The 19,087-nt window shown below is 41.5% G+C and overlaps 1 protein-coding gene across 2 annotated transcripts in view; it reads right to left on the bottom strand.

Moving 5' to 3' along the window:
* The window catches only part of LOC125886087 (protein sidekick-1-like), a 270,398-nt gene that overhangs the window by 112,955 nt on the left and 138,356 nt on the right, over window positions 1-19,087 (bottom strand). For both annotated transcript variants that reach the window (XM_049572031.1, XM_049572032.1), the window contains exon 6: window positions 3,903-3,929. In XM_049572031.1, coding sequence (XP_049427988.1) covers window positions 3,903-3,929 — 27 coding nt within the window. The remainder of the gene's footprint in view (window positions 1-3,902; window positions 3,930-19,087) is intronic.

The following is a 19,087-nucleotide window of genomic DNA, read 5'->3' as shown; positions in this document are numbered from 1 at the left end:
AGTGTTTGTGCGTGTCACTGCGCTCATTAATGCTGCATGCTGACAGCTAAGTGTCATCGTCTGACTACACTTGCCTTAGAATGCCAATATAAAACCACAAGCCAAGACATGCCACACACACACACACACACACACACACACGTAAAGCCACACCATACCAAGAGTAGAAGATCCAAGCCCCAGGGGGAGACAGACACAGACAATGGGAAGCAGTGAGAGGACCGAGAAAGATGCGCGATTTTAAATATTCATCTCTTCCTTCAGCTGCCAAACCCTCTATCTATCTCTGTCATCGGGCCACACAAGTGATGGAGGGAGGAAGATGGAAAGACGGGAAAGAAAGAGAGGAAGACACAAGAAACATGTAGCAGTAATGGCGAGGCAGGGCAGGAGTTAAGCTCTCGGGAGTGCTCAATGATTATTTGATTAATTTTGAGTATTATATTAGTTGCGGTATTTTGGCTGCTTGACAAAACCCACAATGACATAATGAGGTAACATTTCATCACCACTATACCGGAATAAGGGCATGTGCAATTGCCTGCAAACTTTTTTTGGTACAGTGAGGAAATAAAATATCTTTTCTCCCCCATAATTCTGAAAATCATCAACACATGACAGTGGCTCAGGGGAATAATTCTTCCGGAGGAAATTAAGGCACTCAAACATTTACACATGGTTATTACTCTAAGAGGAGGAAAAAGCAATATGTCAGTACTTCACAAATGTAACAATAACAGCGTGTACCCATGAAGAAACGTTATAGCAGGGCTCAAGCACTCTGTGTTCTCTGTGACTCAATGTTTATATATCAGCAGAGATAAACACTCTCTTTGCAAGTGCTTTGGCTCGGTGTGAATCTGCAGTGAGACTGCCGGGGAGAGAAAGACTGGCACCTAGGTGTGTTTTAGCCGAGCTCAGGTAATAGACTCTCAAGTGGTGCTGTAGGGAAAATTAGTTAGCATGTTTGATGTAGCAGAATGAGGCAATGCCTGCGAGTTAGTTCAGACAGTCGTCTTGAGTCTGCCACCGCACTAGAATGGCATACTCCTCCTGCTGCAATGTCCTTCACACCCCTTTTCATTATGGCAGTGTGCGAATGCCATCAGTACTCTGCTCACTTTTTTCGCTGCCACCCAGTTAACCAGAAAACTATGCTGACACCAGTGCTGCTGCTGCTGCTGCTGCTGCTCATATAGCATCTACAAAGACCCACCTCCACTCCAGTATCCACCTGGAGTGGCTCTGAGTTAAAGTTCCTCAAGGCAGGAAGTTATTATAACTACTTCCCACTGCAAGGTTAGAACCTTGATGCCAAACATTAACACTGTCTGAAAGCAATATAATGCAAGAATTGGTATTTTTGTGATTTCTGAGTTTCTGAGAGGTACACAGCTGTCACAAATACAAATTTCATCTGCAGAGTTGCAAACTGTTTATACTGTTGTGATGTGAGCTGTAGTGATCTGTCTGACAGCTAACATGATACAACAATTCGACAGCAGAGTCTACATCCCTGCTGATGTAATTTATGAAAGACTGCGACTCCGTCTGTCACCTTATCAGTGTCATCCCTGTCTCATGGAGTGTCATGGACAGCTGCACACATACATTTGTTGACCAGCTGAAGGATCTGAAAATAGTAAGTCAGAATCCAAAGAACTATGTCGACTGATACGTAGAGTAAAGCCCTGTTTCCACCGAGCGGTACAGTACGGTACAGTTAAGTTCAGTAAGCTTTTTTTCCGTTTCCACTGTGAAAAGTTGTGGATGGTACCGATGGAACCGTTCCACACTGTTCCCATTTTTGCTACCCTTTCTGTTGGGGTACCTAGCACACAGATCTGGTAAGAAAAGGTGGAGCTGTGAACACTGCAGTCCGTTGATTCGTCAGTAGTGGACGGTCACTCCTGCTCAGGTCTGGGCTGTGGCTGGTTTTGAGACTCATGTAACCACTGTTCATACCGTGTTTTATTAGTAGACTGTAACTATAAAATGAGAGGATGTTTTGCTGCCTCTTGCAGCAGCTGGAGTTACCACACCTTAAATTTCTCTGTGACAATTTTGACCATTACTTTGTTCGCTTTTATATGACATACACTTTTAGTAATAAGTGGATCTTCAAGCATTTATATATATTAATTTCAACAGTATTATGTGAATGGCATATATTCTAATCCTCACTCCAAAAAAAAGACAAGCGCTATGGAGCGTTGTTCCTGTGGGCTCCAGCAACACTAAACCCCTGAGCTTGCTTTAAAAGGACTAAATGCACAAACCCGCTATTTTTAAATATCCCATGGAGACAGACTCTCACTGCAGCCTGTTTTATTTTGTTCTGAAAATGTCTGCATGCAGCCTCGTTCGTCTGTGGTGCAGACTTCCATCTGTGTCACCGGTAATGAGGAAATACAGAGAGTGCTGGACGGAGCAGTGAGTGACAACAACCCCGCCCACATCTAAGAGTACTGTTTGCGGTGGAAACACTAGCATCTAGGCACCATGTCTGAAGGGTTACTTTAGGTTCCAAAGGTACCATACCGAAAGTGTTTGGTGGAAACGGGGCTTAATAGTACAAGATTTTACACAAATCTGACTTTACAAACTTAACAGACAGAATCACAAAAAAGAATGACATTAAGATTTTTTAAAGCTGAAATATTGCTAACATTTTCAGCCCATGTACATATAAGTTCACTAAGCGTTTGAATGTTTGGCATCTGGAAAACTACTAAACTGTATGAGACAGTGATGACACTGAGAAGGTTACCGCCTACATTACAATCTTTAATGTAACATTGAAAGATGGGACTGAAGGGATTGTTCTCCCATTAGAGACAGACAGAGACAGAGCTCTACAGTATAAACAGTTTCCATACCTGCATTAGTTGCTCAATTACATGGCATAATTCATGCATTGCTAATGGCGTATGTGGTTTGTATTATTACATCCATGATCCTTCACCTCTGCCATGAGGCTGTACGGAGAATACAGAGCCAACGTTAGCTTCTTTTCTTTTTCTACCAACTTTATTGAGACAGTTACACAAAAACTTTACAACACCTTGTGTATAAAACTTGAGTCTACAATTACACACACAACAGGGGCAGCAGGACTAAAGATACTAACAAAAAGATAAAACTAAACTAACCTCTTCTTATAGCTAGCTGGTGGTGTTTGTTGTCATGCTGCGAAACATTAAAGACTTCTCCCTTGAGATCCTGCCCACTCACCAAAGTTTGAGATGAGAATGGAAGAGGTGCCATGCTCCCTATTACAAGTCCATCTAACATCTAAATGATGTTGAAGCTGTTATTTTAAGGTAACAAATGCATAATGTTGCTTTGATAATTAATTCCACATAAACTGGCTGACTGGATTAAACAACATCAAGGCCTCAGATTTTGTCTGATGTAATCCTTGTCCAGTGTTCAGTCTATAACTTACAGGGAAAATAAACCAAGGTTGCCATACTGAAGATGCTAGCAAGCTATAGAAAAGAGACGCACAACGAAACCAAAGCTTTCCTTGTAAAACTTTCCAAGGCCATGCTAAACCACAAGAAGTTGTATGTTGAATAGACACTGTGAGTATTCTACATTATTTCCAATAGATGCAGGCCTACAGCAGGCTGACCTTGAGGTTACAAGTGTCCCGCTGTAGGTTCGTCTTACTGGCCACAAGGCTGAAAACAGGTGGACCATCTTTTACAGTGCGTACCCACCACTGCTACCAACGTGACCTGCAGCAAAGCATTTAGCTGAGCAACCCTTGGCTCTGACCTTCTAGTGGGAGTAAAGGGTCACAGCAATATTTGTCTCTGCTTAGATAGAGAGAGAGTAAGAGGGAGCCGGAGCAGAAAGAGCAGGGAAGATAATGTAAATGTAAATGGGTTCTTTACCTGTTGACCCGCGGTTCTTCTTGCCAACTGTCCATCAGCCAGAGAGAATGAGATGAAGAGAAGTGGGACAAAAGGGGAGGCGGGGAGTTGGGGGAAAGAGGGAAAACAGGAGAGATATAATTTAGATTTCAAGTGTTTCCTTGGGGTGCAGCAAAAAGACACATTTAGCAAATACACTTTTAAAAACGCCAAAAAGAAAATACAGGCTTTCACAAATCAGCAGCTCTGAGGCATCTCAGAGTTGAGTAGGCACACAGAAAGAGGAGACTCTGTTCTCTGAGAAGGAGGAAAAAACAAATACAGACAGAGTGCAAGATATGGATAAGAGGGAGGAAGAGGCAGAGAGGAAGAGAGAACTGCATGTTATCATGGAGTCCAGAGGAAGACAAGCTGTTTGCAGCCCATCCATCAACTGCCAGCTACCAAATTTTGTCTCTCTCATTCACTCCTTTCTTGTCCCCCTCTATCTTCCCCCCTCTGCCTTTCTCCCCGTGTTTGTCATAAGTCTAGAGGTAGCAAGACTGTAGGCTGCTAGGAAATGATGGCATTGACATTCTACTGGCAGAAAATCTACATTCACTATTCATCTATCAATACACTACCCCCTATTCAGCCACTCACTCAACTCTTGAATACCAGGTGTGTGATTGTGTGTGTGTAGATGTGTTTCATCTAAGCGAGTGTAAGTGTGGAAAAATGTGTGTCACGGCATTAATTTAGATTCTGACGTTTCACATCGGCATCGGCGCAAAGTTGGTTCAGCCTATGCGACTGACACACTCACACACTCTGTGTACAGTATGGGCTAAGTGATGAAGAGTGAGCAAGCAAGCTGAGGAGAAAGAAAAACAAAAGCAGCTACAAAATTTACTGAAAGAAAGCTGAGAGAGGAAAGAAAAGCACAAACACTTGCATTCATCATTTCTGATGAAAATAAAGATTATCTGTTGTAAACGAGGGTTGTTAATGAACCTCAGTGCCTCCTGTTACCAAGCGAAATGTGTCCATGGAGTATCAGAAACGGACAAGTGCTCAGAGCTGGCAATAAAGTTTGGATCTATCTGTTTTTGATCACATAATTTCTGATATAAATCACATTTTTGTCAATAGATGACTTTAGACAAAACAGTTGACATGTTAGACATAACAGGTGAAACTACTAAACCTTGCTTACTTTTTGGGAGCTACTTGATCCAAACACTGGAGGTCCTGGCTCATAACTGTGAAGTTTATAATCCTAAATTATTGATATGGTATGAGTGAAAGTTTAACTGCGAGAGTATAACTCCTGAAATTGATGTGGAGAGATTCACTGGAGAGAGAAGACGGACTTGGACCAGATCCCAAAAAACTTGGCTCAGGTGTTGCTGATGCACAGGTACTGTAGGCATAATACTGCTCTCTAAAGATCAAGGCACACTGCTTTGTTGAGGCACATAAATTTGACAACCATTATTATCGTAGCTACAGGATTAAAAACAACAACAACAACAACAACAACAACAACACATATTGGCTGTACATCAGTTTTCCTCAGACTCAAACATATATACATTTAAACAATACCTCAGAGACACTGGTATAAAAAAAAAAACAGCAATGCCCACACTTACTGTAAACACACCTAAACACAGCTGTTTAACAGGAGCACAGTTTGGGCTGTTAAGTACCAGTATTGGGTAGTCTATTATTTTGGAGTGTCTAAAAGAGGGTCAGCGCACACACACACATACACAAATGCCCACTGACACACAAACAGACACACGCAGGCTTTGGTCTGGGGGGCATACAATTCTGCGTGTGTATTCAAATGATGTGTCATACTGAGTCATCTTCAGTTTCAAATGGGAACAGAGAAACAATGGGGACATCAGGGGACAACAGAGAGAGAGCGAGCTAGTGCGTGTGTGTGTTCACAACAAAACAAAGCATCTGACGTTTATAGAGCTGAATCCACCAAACATATTTTCCAGTAACTTCCACTTCCCTCATTGTTTGAAATGCTTTGGATCATTTGCTGTCTTAATCAATGTGTTTATTGATGTGCATTTCACTGCGGAGATAACTGCTGTGGTGCAGGCGGACGATGTTTCACTGATCCGACTCTTAGCCCTAAATGAACACAAAAACAGGCTATCATGGCTGATAGTAATATGGTGTGTTTAAAATACAGTTTAAGGTGATGTGAAAATATTAGTGTGTGCCTAAGTGTGTTTCGGTCTTGAGTATAATTTGTATTCATGAATTCACTATTGTGTATTCAGCTGCCTGAAGGACCTACAAACAAGCAGGTCACCATGTCCTTTGTGTGTGCTTGCCACAGTGTGTGTGTGTATGTGGGGTGTCTATGTGTTTGTGAGAGTACAACAGGGAGTAAGTACAGTATTTGTGTGTTGTGTCTGCTATTCAGTACAACAGTCCTGTGTGCTGTACATATCCTTTCATGTGTGTGAAGGCTACTGTTGCTTTGTTTGTCATGTCTCACTGTGTTAACTTCCCAGCTGACCTGTGCAGGTGCTGACCCTTCAGTCCCCAGCTGTGGGTCACCTATTTGCTGCAGCACCCCCCAAACCCTCCATGACTCACCCCTCCCACCCACCCCCATCTCCACCACCTCTCGACGCACAAACAGCCCCGCCGGGCCTTCCTTCCTCCCTTCCTCTCCATCTACATACAACCAGACACCCCTTTGCCCTTGGTGACAATCTATTCCCTTGCACAGCCTTGCTTCGTTCTCCCCATCCACCCACGTCGGCATCCACTGTCACACTTCCCCAAGCGAAAGGATACTTTTTTAGCAACACATTTGGGTCTTTTCTTTCTCTCTCTCGGCTGTTTTAAAACCCAGAGTTCAACCTCAAAACCCTTACCATTCCAATTTACCCTGTCAATCTCACTCTCCCTTCACTCTGGTCCTTGCTCTGCAACACACACACACACACACACACACACGCACACACACGCACACACACATGCGCCTATTTGAAATTCATATGTAAAACTCCAATTTCCAATCCTCACACATTCACAGAGAGAAACACAAGGACGTGTGGACCTCATCTACACACACTGAAACACACACACACACACACACACACACACACACACACACACACACACACACACACTTTTGTGTCCGATAAAATAATAAGCTGGCTGGAGTGTTGACCTAAGACCTCAGCAAAATTCCTGATGGACCTAGATGGTAAAATTTCGTAGTCCGTATGCTTCCTCTCCTGATACCCAGTACTCTGTCTCACTTTGTAAATCTGTCCAGAATTCAGGAGAGTTATCATTTATACACAGCATATAAACAGCAGTGAGAAGGTTTACATATTAAATCTTAGTTTTCACACAACTCAACACTCTGCAGCCCCGAATCCAGCGTTCTGCTCAGATTCTCCCTCTCTCCATAAATGTGGACTCTGGGAAGGTTACATCTTCCTGCTGTCTGCCTGTCTGCACCAAAACACTAGCACCAGTTGACCTTTCCAATTTACCATGTCAATCATGCCCCACACACACCCCACACACACCCCACACACACACACACACACACACAGACACACACACAGCTGGTATGCACAGCTCAGTCTCCCATACACATCCAGGTAAAAGTTGGTGTCAATCATCCTTGTATGAATCCCAAATGTCACCAGGTTTTGACATTCTCTTTGCTCACTGTCGGGAAGAAAAAAGGTTAGCTTATCCCTGCCTTTCTTCCTCCTCTTCCTTTTTCTTCAACACTAACATGATTTGTACTCTCCTCTCTCCTCATCTCGACTCTGCAGACTTTACGTTTGTTTGTGCCTAAGAAGATGCCTGCACTCAAATGTGCACTTGAGGTAAAAAAAAATCCACCAATCCCTTGTTAAACATTACCTCTTATTACCTCAACAGTTGAACAAAGAGCACAGAAATGAGACGGTGAATAAAAAATGTACCATTGAATGGATAAACAAACATCCAGCCTTTAAAAGAAACAACAGAAGTACAAGGGAAACGTATTAAAAAACGAAACGCCAGTGCCATGTTTCATTACATGGCACTCTCAATGGGAAATAGATGTAAATGTTCAATTCATACTGTGAGCCTAATGATGGCATGAAAAAAAGACATCATTTCCAATTCAAAAGGAGAGTGCTGCTTCCGCAAGTTTGCGCCTCTGATAAGAGACAGACAGAAAAAGTAGGAAGCCTCTGATCTTGCAGAAATATTAAAAAGGCAAGAGAGAGGAAGCGAGGGATGAAAGACATGGGGAAGACAAGGGAAAGTTGGAGCCAAAAGGTGGGGCTTTAAAAGGCAGTGATGTGGTGCTGCTGTGTGCCCACCACCTCAGGGTGAAATACCAGATGGAGACGGGACCAAGAGAGACAAGAAAGAGGAGATGCATCATTACTAAATCAGGTTGTTTCCCCCTTTCTTCTCCTCTTTTATCCAGTATGCTGCAGGGTACTCCCCCATCCCACTCTTTCTTCACTGTCACCTATTTTTTTGTCTTCATCTCTCTACCTCTCTACTATCACTTCCCTCTGTCCCGCAGACTCGAAGAACTGTGTCTAAGAGACCCTCAGCATAAGTAAATAAGCCTCATATATAAGAGGATACTGAATTTTAAGTGCCTCCTTCAGAAACAAGTGATATTCCAGCTAAGCGTTCGCTGCTCCCTGTGTAGCTTCTGCTTTTGAGAAAGTCCATTCATTTACTGCATGGCAGTGAGTCGAGGGACGAGGCCTGGAGGAATGTGACAGATCAATGGAGGGCAACACGTCCTGGCATTTCCTTAAGACACTCGCTCGCAGACTCAGTCTTTGAAGCAGAATAAAAATGTGAATACTGTACTAAGAATTTATTGATCCTCCTTTTCTTTGAAGAAAACCACGCTTTGGTATACCACAACATTGTCACACCACATAATTCTTAAAGGCTGGAAGTTAGGATTATTTCTTTATAATCAAATCAATTGATCCACTACTTTTCAGCTAAGAACCCTTTGCACCGTGTGATTTTGGGCTGTCCCTGACCAAAGTTGAAAATCAATTTGTGTGTGGACCTACATCACCCTGTGACATGCGTCCTCTGATGGCTGATTTAAATCCTAAAATGTGAAAAAATATCATGATGCAGAATACACTAGTGAACTAGCATAATGCTACTGCTAAAAATATATTTACCCCAAACTAACTCTGCAAAAGTGACATTACATGTTGTCCTCTTTTCCCCGTTTTTTTTTCAACCTGCCGACACAAAGGCCAAAGCTTGTTTATTGTTTTGCTACATTTTCCAAACATGAGTGCGAGTTGCTGACATGTCTGTGCTCGCATTTGCTTTACCCCAGCACATTCATTGCACCATCTGACATGCCTTAAACTGATATTGTACAGTCTGACACAGATTTACTAGAAACATCTTGCACATTTTGGCATGCAATTAACTTGTAAGATTGTTGTTATCACACAGTGTTCTTAGTCTCAGAGTTATTTGAGCAAGGAATTTAAGATCATGAACCCCTCAGAGACAACACGCTTCACACATGACGACTATTTCCACTAACATAGAGATTTCTTTTTTAGTCACTGAAGCCAGAAAGGAGCACATATTGAATGAATGAGGTTAAACATAGGACAGCAAGGTAGGCTGTGCAGTCTTTTTATTGGGCCACTGACTAATTCCTGCAAGAACATGAAATCTTGAGTTTGCCTTTCTATTTTTACTGGATCTCACAGAGAAAACCGAAACAGAGAAACACACTCAATATAGATGAGATGACATTGAAACAGGCTGAGTCCAACTTCATCTGAACACTCATCATGGCCAATCATTTTTAGAATTGGATCAGCGATCGTAATGCGGGTCCAAGCAATTCGTCTATAAAATATCACAAAATAATGCAAAATGTCCATCAAAATTTGCCAGACCCCAAGGTGCCCCCTGCAAATTGCTTCTTTTGGTCAAAACCAACTGTCCAACCCCAAAATAGCTAATTTACAGCAATATAAAGCAGACAAATCCTCATATTTGTGAGGCTAATATTCTCACAGCAATTAAATGATACAGGAAATAGAAACACATCATTTGATAAACATCAGTCAAAGCATATCAGTTCCTCACCTGCATATATTCTCGGTTTATCTGAAAGTGATGCTCATTTCATTCAGCTGTACTTCTTCTGAAAGTATCCTAATTGCCTGCAAACAATCCCATATTTAATTATGCTGCATGTTAGCCTCCCGCTGCAACAAAGAAAAGCTCGCTCTTACAATCACTTCCATGCTGACTGACTCCGCGTCTGTGTGTAAAAAGTGCACGTGTGCATGCCCGTGTCTTTATGTCTGAGTATATATGTAAAGCAATTGCTCATGTGGGCAAAGAACAGTTAGGGTCTGTGTCTGATTAATGGTTTAATTGATTAAGTGGCTCAGAGATTGATTGGTCGGGTCTGGCTATAACAGATTCATTAGAACAGTGATAGATCAGTGAGATCTGGCTGCAGCTGTTCCGCCTGACTCCGGACAGCACGGCCTGGTAATGGACATCATCTGTCTGTCTGTGGATCACAATATGTCCACATGCACACACACTGCTCTATGTGTGTGTGTATGTGTGTTTCACGACGTGGAGGCTACACACATCTCATTTCTTCAATCACTCCAAACAACCAGACGGGGGAGAGAAGAGAGTGGCGGGGAGGAAAGTAGGGATGAGGAGGAAGGAGGAGAAGGGTGGAAACTATTTTTGGATTAAAGGCCCTGTTGATCTATTCCTGTTTTCGGCATCCCCTCTCAATCTTCAACTTTTACACTCTGCCTCTCTTTCTCCCTTCCTATCCATCTCTATCGTCCTCAAAGCTTTCCCAATTTCGCACTTGCTCTCGGTTCGCCTCTTTTTCTTTGACTTTCTCTGGTACCCGATCCCTCATCATCTCTTCCCTGCTCAGCCTCATCCCCCCTTTCTCTCTCTTTTATTTTATCTCCTCCTCTTCTACTAATTCTTTGCGAGTACTTTGTTTTGCCCTGAAACCCTGATAAAAACAGTGCCTAAGGTACACACTGATAGCGCAGGGGACAAGAGGACAAACGCACACGCACACTTATGTATGACTGTGTGTCTGGGAATTCGTAAACGGCTGTGAAACGTGGCTGCATTTTAGCGAGGCTTTCACAAATGAAGACAGTGTGCAGTAGAAAGCACCGCCCACACAGTCTTTCAGACCATGGTGTCAGTTCAGCAGCTAATGAACAATTGGGAAATATGTGTGCTTGTGTTTAGCTGTGAATTTCAGAGTTTGTATGTGTGAATGTGTGAGTTTTATTTGTGTGAGAATGTGAAACATGACTGGCTCTATGCATCTCAATATATGAACATGACTTATTTACAGCGTGTTGGCTTAAAAGTGAGGCTTAATTCTTGACCTTGATCATGTGATGTGGCTAAAAGCTCCTGAAAAGGCGACTGAGTGGTCCTGAAATTACCACTTGTCTGTCAACTGCTGTTTCCAAGGTCAAGCTCAGTCAACATACTGCATGTCTGTGTTTGTATTTATGTGTCATGCCTTATTTTGATTTAGTGTTGATAATCATCATCATCATCATCATAGTGCACTGATGTCCTCATGTTACTATCAGTATTGGAAAGAAGCATGTTCTTCACTTAGCTGTGCTACACACAAACATAGAGCTGGGCATTAAATCAATATAATATCCAATGTTGTGATATAAGTTTTAATATAATCTAGAATCTGGAATCTGGTTACTGCAATATCAACATACATCTTAAAAAATTTCATCTCCAGGCCTCTGATGATGCTTTACATCCAGTTTTATGACCTTGTTTGTGGGTTGTACTTCAAAAAAGCTAGTCATTCTATATCATTGATCATCATATTCACATTACAACTTACTTTACCTTCACATTAGTTATTGGGGCTAGGGCTGAGCGATATAGTGAAAATCAAATATCACAATTTATTCTTTCATTCATTTTTCTATAACCGCTTATCCTGTTGCTGTTATCCCAGCTGACACTGGGTGAGAGGCAGGGTACACCCTGGACAGGTCGCCAGAATATCACAGGGCCAACACATAGAGACAGACAACCATTCATGCTCACATTAACACCTACGGCCAATTTAGAGTCACCAATTAGCCTGCATGTCTTTGGACTGTGGGAGGAAGCTGGAGTACCCAGAGAAAACCCACGCTGACATGGAGAGAACATGCAAACTCTGCACAGAAGAGCTCCCTCATCCCGAGGTTTGAACCAGGAACTCTGTTGCTATGAGGTGACAATGCTAACCACTGCACCAACATGCTGCCCAATTATCAATATTGTTGACCAAATATCTTGATCAGTATCGTAGGGTTGACTATTGATGCTTCCACAAAATATTGACACAATGAGATTTTTGATACACAGTCATCAGCAATGTGGATATAATATGGAGAGTGGTCTATCAGTTTGAGAGCATTATTTATTGATTTCACGCTCAAAAACCCTGCCCTCGCACTCGAATAGCCTCTGCTTGCACTTGGATCTGAACTGTTGCTGCTCAAACTGTGTGCTCGCACTCAGATACAATGTTGCTTGCACAGATTTCCTGCTCCAGCTTTGGCTTTTCTCCTCGCGCTCAAACTGTTTCTGTGCGCTTGCGGAATTTCTGCTCTCAGATTTCTGCCCTGCGCTTGGATTTTTTTGTGTAACAACCCTGTCAAAATCCCCCAACCAACAGAATGCCAGATTTATTGTTGTATTATACAACAGTTAGTTCCGACCGAGTAATTTGATTAGACAAGAGGCATTCCGTGAGTGCTGATATAGAGTATAACATCACTGGGACACGTAACAGTAAAGTCACTCCACTCACAGGTGTTATAAATATAAATACAATCGTTAATTAACCAGCTGTCACACTTGCTACATTGATGCAAACCGACACTATAGCGTTACACCAAGAAGATGGATATTTTCCCCCAAATTACATTTGAATTAAATTATGAGTGGTCGTCAGGAGAGGACGAGGAAAAGGGAAGCCAGGACTCTTCTCTGCAGACCGCCTGGTGTGTTTGAATCCGTGCCAACATCCAGGTTTGCCAACATTTCATCAGCCGAACTGGACGAAGTTACACAGTTGCAGATCAATGTAAATACAAAGTAGCTTGTGAGTTCCTGGCGTGTGTGCTGTGTTGCCTGGCAACAGACTGGGGGAACTGTTTTTTTTTTTTTGCGGAGCTACATAACATACTTAAATAATTTATTTCATCGCCTTTTGTTAACATTTCCTTACTCAGCATTGCTGTTTAAGCTGTTGTTGATCTGTTGTATAAAAACAATATCACACTCAAGCTCGTGACGTTATACAGTACAACATCACTCCCTCTCGTGAGATATCGCTTATATATATATATATATATATATATATATATATATATATATATGTAAGTGATAATGTACAGTGAGCCGGTGACTGTTGAAAAACAACTCCCGACAGGGGCAGAGGATGGGAGTGGATGAACCCAGGTAAAGAGTACCCGCCCCGACGGGACGCTCTAATACTAAAGCGAGCACGCCCACAAGGAGGCAGGGATCATTTCATTGGTCAACAGTAAATCTGGCATTCTATTGGTTGGGGGATTTTGACAGGGTTGTTACACAAAAAAATCTAAGAGCAGGGCAGAAATCTGAGAGCAGAAATTCCACAAGCGCACAGAAACAGTTTGAGCGCAAGGAGAAAAGCCAAAGCTGGAGCAGGAAATTTGTGTAAGCAACATTGTATCTGAGTGCGAGCACACAGTTTGAACAGAAACAGTTTAGATCCAAGTGCAAGCAGAGGCTATTTGAGTGCGATGGCAGGGTTTTTGAGTGTGAAATCAATAAATAATGCTCTCAAACTGATAGACCACTCATTTGAATAAAGATAGGGATAAAGCTCCATGATATAAGGACTAAGCAGGCAAAGGCAAATAATAGAACAGCTGATAGAGTTCAGAACATTGCATCACTTACTGTAATGCAGCCTTTAAACCAGGAGTAGACAGAACTTACAATATCAATACACAGCCCAGCTCTAATCAGGGCTTTCGTTTTCTAAAAATAAAAAAAGTTCAAACAAATAAGAACGAACAAGTACTTTGTTCAAATCAATTTGAACCCATCACATGTAGCCTAAACATTTTTACGTTATAAATTTGATGTTTGCTTTTTTTCCATTAGTGGTGTCTCTGCTACTTCACTGAGGAAAGCTACTGTAACAGGTGACTTCAGATTTGTTGTCATGGTAATATCACTGTGGACAATTTTTCAAAGGCAGCAAACAGCTTCAGCTTTATCCAAAATGTTTCCATCTGCAGTGTCAAAGGTTTCCACACATTATTTCTTAGATTAGTGTAATGATTAGCTAATGTCCTCCTTTGCTTTAATAAAGGAGACACTGAAGGTGTCTGTTAATAATTAGTTTTGAAATTTTCCAATATTTCAGTTAAGCAAATATTTGAGTTTGCTTAATAATTGTAAATTCACCGCATTTATATAGCCTTGCTTTATTGAAAACAACTTAACAATTTGATTCTCATTCAATTTGCCTCACGCTCTCTAACAGCGATTGTCTAACAAATACAGCTGAGGTTCAGTGTCTTGCTCAAGGACACTGACACATGACGAAAGGAGAAGCCAACTCTGCCATTAGTGAACTATCAGCTCCACTCATGAGCCGAAGACACAACTTCTTTTGGGAATTTTCATAAAATGTACAAATATCATCACAGAAAATCGTATCCATATTGCACACACACACATCATATGCTAAGTCAAACAACCAGTGACACCATAACCTCTCTCTCTTTGCCCCCTTCTCTCTCTGCCATTAAACATATTTCCCCTTCCTCAGCACCTCATCATCTCTCTTCCTATTTACCCATCCTTTATCTTCCCTCTGTTCCTCCAATCCAATCTTTCCTTTACCGCCCAGCACCATCATTCACCAGCTCTGTTTTCCTCCCTCAATCTCTCCTTTTCGCTTCCACTTCTATTGCCTCAAATTAACATCTGCTGACTGGCCTGCTACTCCAATAACCTGTTACACCCAGCAGGAAGCACTGACACACAGAGACAATCAGTGTGTTCGCATGCACAATAATATTTCATTTATATTCGGGATACTCTGAAAACTGTTTATGAAAACCCTGAATACAGCCAGTGTGTGCTAATACAAGCTGGCATATGAGCAGCGTATCCCGTTGGGCAGCTCAGTTTGGAGTCGTGAAGCCTCACGCATTTTCACACAGTGATGAGTATCAAAATAAAGCACCACTACTGAACACAGTGGGGGAAACTGCAAAACGTCTGCCTCCATGTACACAGCGTCCAACATGAGACTTTAAAGCTCCTTTTTAGAATATTAATGTTCATGCACACTCCCTGACTGACACACACACACACAGGCTTGGGTAGCAGGGTGTTCAGTGATGTGGCGATAAGGAACAGCCGTGTGACTGACAGGATCATTAAAATCACGGGCACCATGCTACTTATCTGTGCACTTGACACCTCATTCGGCATCCTGTGTGTGTTTCGTGTGTGCTCGTGCATTTCAGCTCTTTAAGGGGGGTGAGATGGTATCCATACCCAAGTATTTGCCTGGAGAAGTGCATTAGTCAGTGTCGATGGTACATCAACTACGTTGCCGCCTAAGTCCTCTGCAATAACAACGCCCTCCTCCATCCAAACTGCCCCTCTGCTTGTTCTAGTAAGTGCTGCTGAACTGAAATGAATCAACACACTTGAAGCACACATAAACACACACACACACAGGTTGGAACCAGAGAGCACAATTGAAACAATGACCCCTTAAAACATAAAATGTCTCATCACTGCAACCTCCCTGCATCCAATCATCCAAAAGGAAATCAAGGGCTGAATTAATGCTGTGAGCAGGATTCTGTTTTTAGGTTTTTATAAACAAACATTGTTATACTGTCTATCATGCCCATGTATATAATGGGTTATAAACATAATGTGTTATAATCTGCTTATAGCACAGACAAATCATAGTCATAATAACCCATTATAAAAGATTTCATAATTACTTATAAAGTCAAGTATTATAACATTTCATAATTGCTGATCACTCACTGACATTTTCTGCAAGGATCCTTGTGTATTGTAATTGCCATAGTTGTAATACATTAGCATTTTATAATGCATTATAATCACTGTTATAATGAGTAGTTACTTTAAGGGGTAATTGGGTGTAAAGAATTGGAAACGTAAAAAAAATCCTTTAATCTATGCAAGACCAAAACAAAACATTTAAATATTCATTTATTTGTTTAATGGGTCATAACAGACAATGAACTGAGAGGCTCAATTTGACACAACTATTAACTCACAGCCTCTCACCCTCAACCAAAGGCCCCTATGACATAGAAAGCAGAGATCTGTGTTGGTGCATGAGACCCTAAAAAGGAGGGTGGATCACGGGGAGTACCACCAGTGGGTCCAGGAGCTTCACCTCCATGATGGCTGTTTCGAGGCGTATTTTAGGATGATTCACGGTTGTGCAGTTTGACAACCTGCTGTCTATTATTGAGTTATTGACTTTGAGTTAAAGTTTTTTCAATCTGAGGAGGTCAGAGCACTCTGGCAAAAATGCCAGGCGCTTAGAGCTCAGAAAAGCCAGGCACATTGCAACGCAAACAATGCCAGCAAAAAGCTTAATTCTCCTTAAAAACAATTACAAAAAGGCACCTACAGCACCTACAATGCTTTCTGTGTAATCAGGGCCTGCGTCAACCTTTCAAAGTGATATTTTACTTTAGTAGAACATGTCAGAAATCAGAAACCTTACCTCCATCTGAAGTCATCTACAAATTAGCTGTCAGTTAGTGACCAGCAATTATTAAGTATTAAAATAGTTGCCCTTATAAGTCATTATAAAATACTTCATAATGTGTTATGATAATTGTCATAAAACATTAGGAATATTAGTGTTCCTATAACTACAATTATCCAGTGCTGTGAGCAGACTGTTATGCATTGTAAGTGTTACTGTAAAAATTAATTTTAGCTCAGCTTCCAAATTAACTGTTGGCTTTTACACAGCAAACTGGTGCCTTTAAAAGCCAAAATTGTCATATTTTATTGTTTAAAATGGGGCTGTTTCTAGTTAAACAAAAAGGATCTAACTCTTTAACAGAAAGGTCTATCTCTGTAGGGATCTGTTCTATAATGTTGTCAAACACTAAGAATAATAATCTGAGCCTGTCAGTGGCAAAAACAAGCACTTTTAGTGGATGCAAATTAACAGTACGGCCATGGTCAGAGTGGCTACACTGCAGCCTGTTTCACCACTGCGGCTGGCTGCAGCCCTCTTGCTCAATACAAAACCAATTTCAAAAAACATTTGTTCCTGTTAGTCACTCAGGCACAAAAAACATGGACAAATAGGCTGCAGGTTGAAAATACCAAAGCTATCCTTTAAGCAAAGTGCTGATTTAAGTATTTGTCAGTGACTCTGTCAAATCCTGGTGAAACAAAGTGTATTCTTCAAAACCATCTTTTTGATCATATTACAGTTTCCTACAAAAACTATCTTTTGTTCAGAGTATATATATTGGAGTAAGATAAATAGTTATATGTCTAAAAATGTGTGTCTAATATCGATTCTCATATCATTCTAGTATCATTTTGCAGCACTCTTTAACTTGTTTTCACAGTATTGTTTGGATGAAGCAGTGGATCCACTTGACTCCCACACATCTTTGCCTATACGTACAGTATAGACAAAGATTCACACACCACCCACGGTGCCTTTCAAGAAACACTATTGGCAGAAACCTGTGTAACATTAAAACTTTTAGAACATCTTCCTACTTCTGTTCTGTGGCCTCTTTACCTCCACAGCCTCTGCTCGGTCATTGATTCTTAGAAACTTGTCCCATCCACCGTCTGTGACTTTTGGTCTCTTTCCTGTCCCACTGGACACCTCTCTCACTACCTGCCTTATTGTTGCCTTCTTTCTGTCTATTGACTATTTTGTCCGTGAATGGAGGAGGATTTGAAGACAGTTTAAGTGGGTGTGCAGCTGCAAAATGCTCTGTCGGAGCCTTCTACACGGGCATCCGTCTTAATCTATTTCATCATACTGTATAACAGGCCTGCAATTAAATCCATAACTAGGTGGAACAACTGGAGCATACATACATAGCCACACACACAGTTGGCTTGTCATACTGACACAGTCCATGAGTCAGTTTCCTGTCCATCCTTCCATCACTCCATCTCTATCTGTACACTGGGGTTTTAATTATAGAACCACAGAGGAGCCTCATTACACCGACAGAGGGAAGGGACTGCGAGAGACAGAGGAAACAGACAGAGAGGGGAGACGGGGATCAACAAAGACAAGTCTGATCCCTTCGCAACTGAAATATTGAATATAATAATTCCAGACACACCAGTTGTAGCAGGAATTAATCAAAGCGCTGATTCATTAGCCAAGCCTCTTTATCAAAACCACTGAGTATTAGTCCCTATTTGTATGATCATGAGTGTGTGTGTGTGTTCCACATCTGTAGACTTTAAATGACCAGATTTTCAACACAAAGGAGATAATTGTAGTCCTCACACAAGGTTAGATCTTTCAAATTAACCTTGCAGGTTATAGATATGTGTGCTGGACTGACTTCAGCATACCGGTGCTCATTCTTCAAGGTTTACATGCAATTAAATGCATCAGTGATTCTGTTAAGTGACCTTCACGATGGTTATCTACATAACTAGCCTTTGGACAGCTTGAATACAGGCTTCCTACGCAATCTCTAAAAAAAGAACAGACTTGAGCTGGACCGCAGTGTCTTCACAGCATATTAATAATTATTACAGCTACTTAAGACGTTAACTAATTCAGAACTGCTAGGTATGGAAATCCTAAAGCCCACTCTCTACCAAAATGTGATCTCCAGTATTTGATAAAGGAAGACAACTGCTGTCCACAAACTTAATTGTACCTGCAAAAGGCCTGTGAACAAAGTATTAAGCTTTTAATCCAGTTTATTTCATCTACAACAAACAGAAAAGTTCATTCCCTTAATGAAACACAGCAGCAAAAGTGAAGCCTTTTCTGCACGTATAGTCACGTCATATTCGAAAGCAATCACAGATGGTCACAAAATGAAGGCTGCTGTGCAAAA

Source organism: Epinephelus fuscoguttatus, linkage group LG3 (genome assembly GCF_011397635.1).
Source record: "Epinephelus fuscoguttatus linkage group LG3, E.fuscoguttatus.final_Chr_v1".
Classification (NCBI taxonomy): domain Eukaryota; kingdom Metazoa; phylum Chordata; class Actinopteri; order Perciformes; family Serranidae; genus Epinephelus; species Epinephelus fuscoguttatus.
The sequence above is the reverse complement of the archived record's forward strand: the minus strand, read 5'-3'. Positions and strand labels throughout refer to the sequence as shown.